We start from the raw sequence: 14,000 nt of genomic DNA, 5'->3' as shown, positions 1-14,000 counted from the left end.
TGAAAAAGAAATTAAGAAATTAAGAATAAACTCAACTCCATTTACAATAGTATCAAAAATAATACAATACTTAGGAATAAACTTTACCAAGGAGGCAAAAGACTAACAACTACAAAATGGTACTGAAAGAAACGGAAGAAGAAACAAAGTAAATGGAAGACATCTCATGTTCATGGACTGGAAGCCTTAATACTGTGAAGATGTCAATACTACCCAACGTGATCTACAGACAATGCAATTCCTATCAAAGTTCCAATGACGCTTTGTGCAGAAATAGAAAACAACATCCTAAAATTGATATGAAATCTCAAGGGACCCTAGCCGAAAATTCTTAATAAAGAAGAACAAAGCTAGAAGTCGCACATTTCCTTGTTTCAAAATTTACTACAAGGCTACAGTAATCAAAACAGTGTGCTCACACCTGTCAGAATGGTTAAAATCAAAACAGAAGAAACAAGTGTTGGTAAGGGTGTGAAGGGAAAGGAACGCTCTGGCACTGCTGGTGGGAATGCAAGCAGGTACAGCCATTGTGGAAGACAGAGGTTCCTCATAAAGTTCAAAATAGAACTACCTTATGACCTAGTAATCACACTACTGGCTATTTATTCAAAAAAGACAAAAACACTAATTCAAAGGGATACATGTATCCCCATGTTTATTGCAACATAATTTACAATAGTCAAGATATGGAAGCAGCCCAAGTGTCCATCGACAGATAAATGGGTAAAGAAGATGTGGTGTACATATACAATGGAATATTATTCAGCCATTAAAAAAGAATGAAATACTACCATTTGCAACAATATGGATAGAACTAGGGAATACAATGCGAAGCAAAGTGAGTCAGGAAAGACCAATACCATACGGTTTCACTCATATGTGGAATTTAAGAAACAAATGAACAAAGGAAAAAGAGACATAGAGGCGAACTAAGAAAAAGACACTAACTCTAGAGAACAAACTGATGGTTACCAGAGGGGAGGTGGTGGGGGGATGGGGGAAATAGGTGATGGGGATTAAAGAGTACAGTTATCATGATGAGCACCGAGTAATGTACAGAACTGCTGAATCACTATATTGTACACCTAAACTAATACAACACTGCATGTTAATTATACTGGTGTAAAACAGTGTGGCACTGGCAAAAACCCAAACCTACAAAACCAATGGAATAGAAAAGACTGCCCAGAAATCAACCCTCTTGTATATCGTCAAATGTTTTCCAACAAGAATGCCAAGACCATTCAGTGGGGAAAGGACAGTCTTCTCAACAAGTAGTATTGGAAAAACCGGGTATCCACATTGCAAAAGAATGAAGTGAAACCCTTGCCTTATACCGTATACAAAATACTAAAGTTAGGGCAATGAACCAGTGAAAAAAAAAGGTAGAAAATACAGAAGTACAGGAGAGAGAGGAAGGAACCAGTAAAGCAATCTCCAGACTGAAGTGTCAGATCAAGAACACAGCTGAAGACATTAGTCTAAAATAGACCGAAGATACATCTTTTCCTAAAACTATATGAGGCTTAAAAAGCCAAACACAGCAGCAGGTTTACTAAGTACAGGGAACAAATGAAGTAGGTCCCAGCCTCAGTTTTGTCTGTGGAGGGAAGGGCAGAAGGTTAAGGGAACTTAACAGAAGCCTGGAGCAGTGACAGGGGACAAGAGAAAGGCAGGAGAAGTGGCCTGTCAACAGGACGCTGCTGAGTCTTGAAAACTTACACTTGCAGGAGAACCAATATACATGACATGAAAATGTTTTCTTCATTTTCCCATGCCTTTGATAACTACTCATTAACACCTGTTATGTGTCACGCTTTCTAGAAGGTACTAGGTAAATAACCGTCAACAGAACAGTCATGGTCCTTGCCATCATGGAGCTTAACCCAGGGAAGACAGTCAAACAAAATTACACTGTTATAACCGGTGATGAGATCTGCGAAGGAGACACACCAGGTACAATGACAGAGAACTTACTCATGAGGAGACTCTTTACAGAGGAAAGGGAAATGGTCTCTGAGGTGGTGACATTTGAGCTGAACAATGAAAAGGTCCAAATGGAGGGTTAACTCATACATTTGCAAAAGTTCCATGGCAAGAAAGAACTCGTTGAGTCCCAGTACTGGAGAGAAAGCAGCATAACCACGTGAGCACGGTAGGCAAGATGAGAGAACCACGACGAGACAGGAGACAGGACACCAGCAGAGAGACACTGTGGACCCAAGCAAGGAGTCGGGATTTTATTTTATTTTTAAATGTTTTATTGTAACGTTTGTTTATTTCTGAGACAGCGTGACCACACATGCGAGCGGGGGAGGGGGGAGGGGGCGGAGAAGGGGGGACAGAGGATCCGAAGCAGGCTCTGCACTGACAGCACAGAGCCAGATGAAGGGCTTGAACTCGAGAACTGTGAGATCATGACCTGAGCCAAGGCAGGATATTTAACCGACTGAGCTACCCAGGTGCCCCAAGGAGTCTGGATTTTAATTTGCCCAGGTTGTTGGGGTAAAAAAGCGAATGACTGAACTGATCTACCATTGGTATTTGCCAGACCGGTCACAAAACAGAAGAACAAGAAGACAGGGCACCTGAAAGAGCTACCAACAGAGTAATGCACCATGAAGCCATGACCAGTTTAAGAAGGAATAAAACATGTTGGCCAGGAAGAGGAAACAAGAGGGCTCAGTGGGGTCCCACAGCATGAGTAAAAATGGAGAGAAAGTGAAATAGCCTGAAGGGTGGGAAGTTAGGGTGATAGACAGCTCTGTCCAATTTACAGTCTTACAGTAGTTCTGGCACGTGAATAGCCAAAGGTTTCACTGTACTTACGAACTTGCTGGAGCACAGTATGAGTGGAGGAGGCTACCTTCAAAGAAGTCACGGAATCTTAAGAAAAGTAACAGTGATGGTAGCAGGGGGGTGGAGGGGTAGGACTTACCATTATTAGTAATGATAACAGCCACCGTCTATTTACCGCTGTATATGTGCCGAACTGCGCGAAGCACTTCATGTACGTTATCCTATTTTGAGAACAGTTACTATCATGCTCATCTTACAAATAAGGAAACTGATGCAAAGTCAATCCCAACAGACTCCACTTCCACGGCTCACTCTGAGCCAGGATGGTTAGATGGTTGTGCTCATGGTGCTGCAAGAAAGGGTCGCAGCGTGAGGTAGGAAACAAAGTGCTCAACAAGTGAGAGGAAATATTTGGACAACAGCAAGAATGAGAGGTAGATAGAGGGTGACAAAACTCCACAGCATGAACCACCAATAAGGATTGCGCATGAGGGCAGATTGGGGACAAAGCAACAGAGAACGGAGAGAAAACGGATGACCTCTGGGCCTCATGGTGTGAGGCATGTGGTGGAAGGAGCAGCCTTCACCCAGAGGAAGCTGTGATCTCAGATTAGCAAATCTCAGATCAGCTAAGGCAAGAAGGTCAAGGGGATGCTACCGCAAACTAGGAGTCCAGTTGCTAATTTACAGCGTAACTAGCACAGTGATGAAGAACACAGACTCTGGTGCAGGGTGGACAAAATGAGGGCAGGGAATCAAAAGTACAAATTTCCAGTTATTATATAAATAAGTCAGGGGATATAAGGTACAACATGGTTTCTATACTTAATAATACCATATTGGTATTTGAAGGTTGCTAAGGGAGTAAATAAAAGTTCTCATCACAAGAAAAAAATCTGTTACTATGTGAGGTAATGAATATTAACTAGACTTTCTGTCTAGTCATTTCACAATAGACACGTACGTAACAAATCACTATGTTGTAAACCCTGAAACTAATATAATCTCATATGTCAATTATTCCTCAATAAAAGAGGATGTCGAACAACAGGGGAACAGTAAAATAAATTAGGATGCAATGACATATTATACAATCATTTAAAAATACAATTACACAGGGGCGCCTGGGTGGCTCGGTCGGTTAAGCGTCCAACTTCGGCTCAGGTCATGATCTCATGGTCCGTGAGTTCGAGCCCCGCATCGGGCTCTGTGCTGACAGCTCAGAGCCTGGAGCCTGTTTCAGATTCTGTGTCTCTGTCTCTTTCTGCCCCTCCCCTGTTCATCCTGTCTCTCTCTGTCTCAAAAATAAATAAACGTTAAAATAAATAAGTAAATAAGCAAATAAATAAATAAATAAATAAATAAATAAATAAATAAAATAAAAATACAGTCACACAATTAAAAAATGCTTTTGGAAACTATGCTGTGATGTTGATAATGGTAACTAACATTTCTTGAGTGAGCATTTGTTCTGTACCAAATACTCTTCTTAATGTTTATTTATTTTTGAGAGAGAGAGACAGAGACAGAATGTGAGTGGGTTAGGGGCAGAGAGAGAGGGAGACACAGAATCCAAAGCAGGCTCTGGGCTCTGAACTGTCAGCACAGAGCCCAACGCAGGGCTCGAACTCACAAGCTGTGAGATCATGACCTGAGCCGAAGTCGGACGCTCAACCGACTGAGCCACCCAGGTGCCCCCCAAATACTCTTCTTTATGGACATTATATATCACACATATATTATAATGAATAAGAGTAACAATAATAGTAACACTTTTTTTAAAATAGACTTCCTGGATTTGAGTCCTGGCTATACCACTTACTAACGAATTATTTAGCTGTTTTATGCCTTAGTTTCCCTACCTATAAAGATGGGGATGATAATAATGGTCCCTCTCTCATAGAGTTGTTAAAATTAAATGAACTAATGTCTGTAAAATGATTAGAATAATTGCACAAAGTAAATCCATTTAAGTGTTTGACAGATAATCAGGTAAAATAAAAGAGGAGATGGAGGGAACCAGAATATGCCACCCCAAAAGATGCTACTTTGGCATAAGAACTTTGAGCTAGAGGCAAAGAAGACTCAGCATATGTAGAAAGAAAACTTCCCAGAGCCTCTCTTATCTAAGAGCAGACACTTCTAAAAAGTGAAACTGCCCCAAATCCCCTCTCCCAGGAAAGTTTTATGGTCAAGCTGGACCTCTACAAACACACCTTACTTCATGAGAGTCTCGCACATACTTACCTTCCCACAATTTACCACTCTGGAAAGCCTAAAACCTCTTCCTTTGTCTTATCACTTCTCTACAAAGTAACTGTTCTTCCGTTAAGATGCTCTAGTGCCCAAGTTCTAACCACCCTTTTTTTTAAGGTTTATTTATTTTGGAAAGAGAGAGAGAAAGACAGTGTGTGAGCATGGGAGAGGCAGAGAGAGATGAAGACACATAATCCGAAGCAGACTCAGACTCTGAGCTGTCAACACAGAGCCTGACGTGGGGCTCAAACTCATGAACCATGAGATCATGACCTGAGCTGAAGTCAGATGCTTAACCGACTGAGCCACCCAGATGCCCCAACCATCCTTTTGAGCTACTCTTCATGGAGGCTTCTCCACTGGATATGTACTGCACACATTAATAAACTCCTTGTTTTTTTCTTGTTAACCTTTTGTCAGTCTAATTTTATGGGTCCTTGGAGGACAATCCAGGAGGGCAGGAGGAAAAACACTCTCCCTCCCCTGCGGGGACAGTGGAAAGGGGTAAAAGAGCAAGGAGAAGGGGCAGGAAGTGTGGGGGGGGCTGTATCTACAGAAGCCTGCGCATGAGGTGGGGCATGCAACAGAGGCTCTGAAGGTCGTCAGTGGTGCAGGGTTGCCATTCATCCTGAGTGGGGAGAAAAGTTGGTCTTTGCTTCCTCTAAATGAAGTGTGGCTACGGTGTTCTGATGTTTTTGAAGACAGCCTAACCCAGGCCATGAAGGGGAAGGATGCCCACTGCCTGTGGTGGTTAGAAGTCCAAGATTTCATGTGGTCATAGAGCAGCCTAGAAAGGCTCAAAGATGCCAGCAACCAAGCGGAATCCCCACAGGGAGCAGAAAACACAGGGCATATGCTCTCCATCTTTTGGGGGAAGTGACAACATAAGAGAAAGCTTAACGTTCAAATGAATATCCTTAAAACCTTTCACTCTTCTTTATATGAGATAAATACACTTGGAGTCTTTTCACATGCTAACCAGGGGCACTTTCCTCATTAAAAAAAAAAAAAAGAGATTTGCAAAAACTCTTATAGTTCTAGCAGGCTACATTTTTAGCAATCTCTCAATCTAATACATATCTTAACAAAATTACATTTTGCTGAAATAAATTAATAAAATCATATATTCACTTCCACACAAAAAGCTTTTCAGTGCAATTTCAGCATTGTAAGATGTGGAGAAGTGCCACAAAAATGCATAATTTTCAGTATCTTCTTAGCTCTATGAGCTACCGTGTCCTGCTAAGAAAGGAGAAGGTGCTGTTTTATTCTGGAAAAACAGGACTTCTCAAGGTCAACATAGGAAGCTGACACTCAGAGCTCTGATGCCACACGTCTTACCAGCTTCCTCAAGCAGCTATCGCCATAAACCTACAAGGACACAGTGTGCAAACATAGGCTTGGTCTTTCGGCCCACTAGGCGCCTCCCAGAAATAACGGGTAGTAGCCAGCAGATCCAGGGGTATAATTCAAGTACTGATGGCAAAAGCACATATATTCAGACTGTATTAATTCAAAATGTACAGTAATTTTCTTCAATTTTACACATTAAAAATTCTAAATTATTCTTTATCTTGCAAAATTTTCAGCAATGACTTCAAGTGTTAGTGTCTAAAATTCAGTCCTCTTTTTTATAACAACTATGTAATATTTTAAGAATTTGTTCTATTAACTTGTAAATTTTAAAACTCTATGAAAATCAGGTAAATCACGCTATTCATGAATTACAATTTTGAACTACTTTTCAAGTTGGTTTTACTTCAGAACATGTACTTAAACTTCTTTATCAATACTTTAATAATTAAATTTCTCTAAAAATTCTCCTTTCTATTAAGGGCATCTAGCTCTGTATTCTGAACAAAAAAGATTTTAAAACTCCTGTATAGACATATACATATGCATAGTTTAGCACAGTGTTAAGAAATGTAATGGCCTGGTCAATGGAATATATTCTTTTAAAAGTTGGAATGTATTATTTGAATAAATCATCTATAAAATATGACACAAAGACAAATATTACATTATTTACTGATACTGTTGGACTAAAACAATACTAATCCTGAGGCATTTTTGTCAAAATAAATCTAATGAAGTGAAATACTGACAAAAATTTCATATATTGAACAGTCTATCTGAACACTGTATATATAGAGTGCTCCAACTAAAAACTTCAATGAAAATTTTCCATACACATATTTAAGTATTTAGATTTCTTATACCAGTGCATACAAACTATAATCAAAAGCAACAGTAAAATATATGCACAAGAGATTAAAAGCAAGTATAACAAACATTGATTACATGAGGACAGAATGCTATTCCCCCTCTATTTTCCATTTTTGTAATGTTTTGTTTAAATTTTGGAAAAGTATATACATTTTCAAGCAACAGTCTCTCCCATCAAGAAAGGAATTACAGGGGCAGTGGCCTTTCCTAAAATGACAAACCAAAACCCTTCGGCTCATACTCATACTAAAGCTGGCAAGATTTCACATTCCTCGGCATACAATGGATCTTTCACCAATACTGGAAACCGCCTTTGTGAGAATATTTGCTAAGAATGGATGGAATTCTCAATGTTGCAAGCACCCATTGAATTATTTAAAAGAACAATGAATGAATGACTAGTTAGAAATGTTTCTTGAGCTCAGAGAAATTTATATTACAAAAGAAAAAACCTAAATCTAGCATTTTCTCCAGAGCAGTTAGGAAGAACAGATTAAGTTGCTAACTGTGGACAGTGGTTCCCAAATGCTTTATGCTATCAAAACTGTCAGAGTTGCCTTCTCCTTGACCAACTAATAATTTTAAGTCCTTCTTGACTCATAAATATTGTTTGCATGTTTGTTTATATGTCCTTTGCTTCACAAAAGAAAACTTAACCAACAATGAAATGAAACTTAATCCTCAATGCCTCCCTTAACCCTAAAAGAGATGTACTTCTGTTTTTTGTGGGTTTTTTTTTTGGGGGGGGGGTATTTAGGTTTTTTGTATTATTTATTTATTTAAGTAATCTCTATAACCAACATGGGGCTCCAACTAATGACCCTGAGATAAAGAGTCACGTGCTCTTCAGACTGAGCCAGCCAGGCACCCCAAGAAATGTACTTTTGAATAGGCAACTATAAAACTGCATAACAGCAATATAATATTAAGTAAAAAGAAAAAAGTATGTCTCAAAAAATCATATACATGATAACCTTTTTATAAGGTTAAAACCACTTGAACATACACTTTGGGAGAATATAAGGACATAATAAACACCAACTTCAGCTTCAGGATGATGGTTAGCTTAAATGAAGGACAATCATGGGATGCGTTGACAAAAAGGATAATACAATTAGATTACTGCCAATGTCCTAGCATTTGTTTTATGGATTTTGTTTTGTGCTTTTTATTTGGTGGTGGATTCCCATGTGATTATGATACCATTTTAAAATAGATGGATGAAGGGGCGGTTCAGCTGGTTAAGCATTCAACTTCAGCTCAGGTCACAATATCACGGTTCCTGAGTTTGATCCCCACATACAGTTCTCTGCTGTCAGCATGGAGCATGCTTCAGATCCTCTGTCCTCCTCTCTCTCTGCCCCTCCCCTGCTACTACTCTCTCTCTCTCAAAAATAAGCATTTTAAATTAATTAATTAATTAAATGGATGGATGGATGGTAGATAGATGACAGATGGATAGATAGGTATACCGAGCAAAACAAGCATGGACCAATGATGAGTGTGTTACGAACCAAAAATCACTAAACCTGAAATGAAATGACCTGAAATGATATGACAGAATATGCAAATAAAAATTTTTTAAAGCATGTAGACTAACACCCAAACAAGTCTCTGGATCAACTCAAAAGTCATCCATCCAGATTTTGTAATTTTCTGCTTATACTTCCCTAAACACTTTCAATTGTGCTGTACTAAGCAACTTGTTCTCAACGGATAGGAGACCTTCTAACATCACCAATGGACCTGCTCAGAGAGTAGAACCTTCAGGAAGGGGGGAAAATGTGGTACAAAGGAAAAAGGTGCTGACTCTCTGGAACAGGGCTGACAATGCCCACAAGCCTCTGAATAGGCAATTGGTGATTCTTATTCACACAGTTGGTACTTATTAAATGCCAAGTGTATGTCAAATGTCATGAAAAGCACTGGAACCCTTCAGACTTATGATTAGGACTGTCCTAGCAGGTCCTTGAGTCCAACCCACCACCTTCTAGATAGCCAAGAATCAACATATCCTCAGGTCAAAGAATCAAGATAGTACAATCACTCTGGAAAACAGTATGGAAGTTCCTCAAAAAATTAAAAATAGAAACACCATATGATTCAATAATTCCACGCTTGAGTATTAACCCCAAAACAACAACACTAATAAAAAAGATACATGCATCCCTATGTTTATTACAGCATGATTTACAATAGCCAAAATATGAAGCAACCTAAGTGTCCATCGGTAGACAGAGAAGAAAGACTGGTATATATAAAATAGAATATTACGCAGGCACAAAAAAAGGATGAGATTCTGCCATTTGAGACAACATGGATGGACTTAAAGGGTATTATGCTAAGTGAAATAAATCAGACAGAGAAAGACAAATACCATGCGATTCTATTCATAAGTGGAATCCAAAAAAACAAAACAAAACAAATGAATAAACAAAAAGCAGAATCAGACCTATAAATAGAGACAAAAATGATGGTTGCCAGAGGGAAAAGTGGTAGGGGGTTGAGCAAAATGAGTGAAGGTGAGTAGGAGATAGACTTCCAGTTATTCATGGGACTAAAATGCACTGCATAAGGAATACAGTCAATGATACTGTAATAGCGATGTATTGGGTCAGATGGTAGCTACAGCTATGTGGTTAACAGAGCATAATGTATAAACTTGTCAAATCACTATGTTGTACACCTGAAACAAATGGAACACTGTATGTCAACTATACTTAAAAAAAAAAAATCAAGATAACTTTCAGGTGTTTTATTTGGCTCGTAACTACACAAGCAGATACTGAAGCGTTTCACTTATAAAGTAAGGTTACAATGGCTCCCCAAGGTTAAAATCTCTATTATAAGAATTGGGGATGGGGAGAAGATTGCTTCTTTAAACAGATGAGATTTCAAATGGATGTGTTGCTGTTCATTTTACCTGCTATCTCCAAAAGTGGGTTTATGTGATCTCCTTCTGCCACCTTCACAAATCCAACCTGATTTCCAAAAGTGTCAATCCCTTGAAAAGGCAAAATCAACTGTTTTCCTTGGAGGATTTCTTCTATGAATGGTTTTAATTCCAAAAGAGCACCAATACCACTGGTAAGAGATAATACAATTTTCAGTAATAAATTAGGTAATAAGATATACAAAACCAAACAAGAAATAATCAGTTTTTAGAAAGATAAGTTAATTTTGATATTTGTTCTAATTATTTTAGAGCTCAAGAATAACTTCAAAATCTAATCTGTATGATTAAAATACAACTAATATTAATTTTTAAATAAAAACTATGGAAGAAGTGAATTACATCTTTACTTAATTATAATTTATATTAAAGACATGAAAGAAAATACTATTTTACTGTTCACAAGAAGTTTTTAATCAAGGAAACACTGCAGGGACAACTCAAAAACATTACTGATAATATATTCCAAAAACCTAATACCACAAGAGCTTATATTATTAGATTATATGAAAAGTTATAAATTCTTATCAAAAGTACTAATACAGTATTTACTATTTGCAAGGCACTCTACTAACACTTCATTATCTCTTAAACTACAATAGCCTCCGTAATAATACTGTAACTGGATTAAACAAAAATAAAAGGTTATATTTGCCAACTGCAACCACATAAGTTTGTTATTTCTGTTTAACCTATGTGATCATAGGGCTACTCTGTGTTTCAAGTGCTTTATTTTTCTTTATAAAACAAGTGTTTACTATATTAATGAATTAAACATCATCAGGTTTAGAGTATTTTGAAAATTAGGATGAATTATTTCCATCTTAAAGAGAATTCTGGTGTAGATATGTTGTTATGAGAAAAAAATTAAAATCTCACTAGAGGGCAGCAATTACTCCAAAAAGAAATATGCACAATCTTATATAATAGGGCTTTAAAACACCCTTCTGGTGAAACATCATTAAACTATCTTGATCATTCACTAGTAATTATAAGTTAAATGTGCGAAGAGAAATTTAAGTATTTTTCTAGTTCTTTCATATTTCTAAATTACCTTCCATATAAAGTTTTTAACTGACTTCATAAATAAATTCATAATGAGTCTCAATTCTTATCTATGTCATAACATAATATACAATTGTTCAAAATAGCTTTAGAAGGGGCACCTGGGGGGCTCAGTTGGTTAAACATCCAACTCTTGATTTTGGCTCAGGTCATGATCTCATGTTTCATGGGTTCGAGCCCCCCATCAGGCTCTACACCAGCAGTGCAGAGCCTTCTTGAGATTCCCCAGCCTCTGCCCCTCCTCTCACAAATAAATAAAAATTTAAAAAATAGCTTTGGAAATGTCCACATTTCTCATTGTACTTCCAAATCCACTTCCTAAACACAATCCTTCCTAACCTTATTTGTGTCCATCCTAAAAGACACTGTCCATACTTTTACTGCGGCACGGTCCTTCACCGTGTGCCATGAGCTAGAACACGTGAAAACAGAACAGCCATTTCTGGCTCATCTTGCATAAATTGGGGGAAATCAAGATACTTATTTTAATTATAACTATATACTAAAGCAGGCCATGCTAAAGGTTAGGGCTTTTCAGAGACCGTGAATTCTATATCCCATTTTTCATTAAAGAAATATACTCAGCCCAGTTTTTTCAGTTCTCCAGGAGCAAAAATCAATAAATAAGTCCCAGTGAGATGTCACTGATCGCAGAGTGAGAAAAAGTCATAGTGTCTGTTGGTAAGTATCACTAACTTTCAAATTCTTTTAAATAGAATACCTTTCGAAGAGTGGTTTATGGAAAGACTTCTTTATGGTAAAATAAGTAAAAAGTATATGTGTATAGAAAAAAAGAACTCTCAAACTAGAGTTCAGACCAAAAGGAGTATTTGAAATTAAGAAGGACAGTCTTCTTTTCAACTCAGCAGCTAGGTGTGGTTGGCCTTACAAATTTCTATGCCTTTCTTCTACCCTGTAAGGGCAGAGGACCTTACACCTAAAGTCCTTTGTGAAGAAATTCATGATTTTTTAAAAATTTTTAAGTAATCTCCACACCCAACATGGGGCTCAAACTCATAACCCCATGATCAAGAGTCACATGCTCTACTGACTAAGTCAGCCAGGCGCCCATGAAGAAATTCATGATTTCAAGAAAATGCTTCTGCATACTCCACACCCAACCCATTGATCAATACATCATTAAACACCTAAAATATGATGCTAGATTTTGAAAAGTAAGAACACAGAACAAGAAACCGACAACATAGATGCCAGCATATTATACAGTACAGGATGAAAGGTAAAATGAAAAGATTAGAGACTTAGAAAATCCTTCATATAAATAACATCTTACCAGAAAACCCAATTCATTTCTCTCTCACAATATAGCAACGCAAAGCGAAGCCACACCTTGATTCTGTTCCTCCCTTAAAAGTTCATACTGCCACAGACACTTCCCTGGTTTCCCAAACTAGTAGTAAATCTTTTCTCCTTTGAAATTCCATTAATATTTTATATTTCATGAAACACACCACATTTTACATTTTTATATTTTAATTTTTGAGTTCATATGGTATCCAGTCAACTTAACTGTATAATACATAAGCATAAGAGCCATTCCTGACTCGTCTTTATTTTCCCCAAAGCACTTAACTCAGTATCTTGCACATGGCTGATAATCCTGGTTGAGTTGTAAAACACTATCTTGTCTGTATAGCAAACCTTATTTATTTCTTAGATTTTTCATTATAACTTAGTCAAGAGCAGGGCGCCTAGGTGGCTCAGTTGGTTAAGCATCCGACTTCAGCTCAGGTCATGATCTCGCAGTTTGTGAGTTCGAACCCTGCATCGGGCTCTGGGCTGACAGCTCGGGGCCTGATTCTGATTCTGTGTCTCTCTCTGTCTCTAACCCTCCCCTGCTTGCACTCTGTCTCCCTCTCTTTCTCTCAATAATAAACAATAAACATAAAAAAAATTAACTTAGTCAAGAGGAATTACTGAATTGCAATATCTGGTCATCATCTTCTAGTAGAGATAATATTTCCAGTATCATAAAGTTGCATAAGGATGCCACTTTAACTCTTCAAACACAAAGCAGACTTGCTAAACATTTAGGGGTTTTTTCCCACAAAACTGAAAGTATTTGCAAAATGACATGGTGAAACGCAGGGATGAATGATGCAGACCGTCACCATGCTCTGTACAGTAATTCTTCAATGAGTGATGCCATGACTTAGGGCAAGAAAATGCTTCCTAGTTCCAGACTCTCCCATGCACCGCAGGTGGTTTAGCCACCCTCGCTCCTGCCCATCAGATGCCCACATTACTCCTCAGTAATGGTGACGGCCAAAAATGCCCCCCAAATATTTCTAAAAGTCTCTTAGGACTTAGAGGCAGTCCCACCTCCACTGAGAAATGTACACAGTACAATACATCGGGAGGCATACCTGCCCCCTCACCCTAACCCCACTGCACACCACGTGCTCATCAGTAGAGACCACTGAGATACAGGAGGCCCTTCATACCTATGCAGACTAATCCTCCCCACTGCTTTCATGCCCTTGTGCTCATCCTCTCCTTTGTCTCCATCCTACCCCCTCACTCTCCACCTCCCCATCTTTCACAGACACGCCCCATGGAATAATAAGAGAACGGACTAGTTCTGGCTTCTCTACTAACCAGCATTTGCTTAATTCCTAGGGCTCTTGCTTCCCTGTACGTATAAGAGAGATGACATTTCTGTGCTGCCTCACAATACTGT

At 38.3% G+C, this 14,000-nt stretch overlaps 1 protein-coding gene across 6 annotated transcripts in view; it reads right to left on the bottom strand.

The window, feature by feature from the left end:
- AKAP7 (A-kinase anchoring protein 7) overlaps positions 1 to 14,000 on the bottom strand; it is a 157,643-nt gene that overhangs the window by 105,188 nt on the left and 38,455 nt on the right. For all 6 annotated transcript variants that reach the window (XM_058735277.1, XM_058735276.1, XM_058735280.1 and 3 more), the window contains exon 5: positions 10,205 to 10,365. In XM_058735277.1, coding sequence (XP_058591260.1) covers positions 10,205 to 10,365 — 161 coding nt within the window. The remainder of the gene's footprint in view (positions 1 to 10,204; positions 10,366 to 14,000) is intronic.

Source organism: Neofelis nebulosa, chromosome 6, assembly GCF_028018385.1.
Source record: "Neofelis nebulosa isolate mNeoNeb1 chromosome 6, mNeoNeb1.pri, whole genome shotgun sequence".
NCBI classification, from domain to species: domain Eukaryota; kingdom Metazoa; phylum Chordata; class Mammalia; order Carnivora; family Felidae; genus Neofelis; species Neofelis nebulosa.
This window is presented reverse-complemented; position numbering and strand designations above follow the sequence as displayed.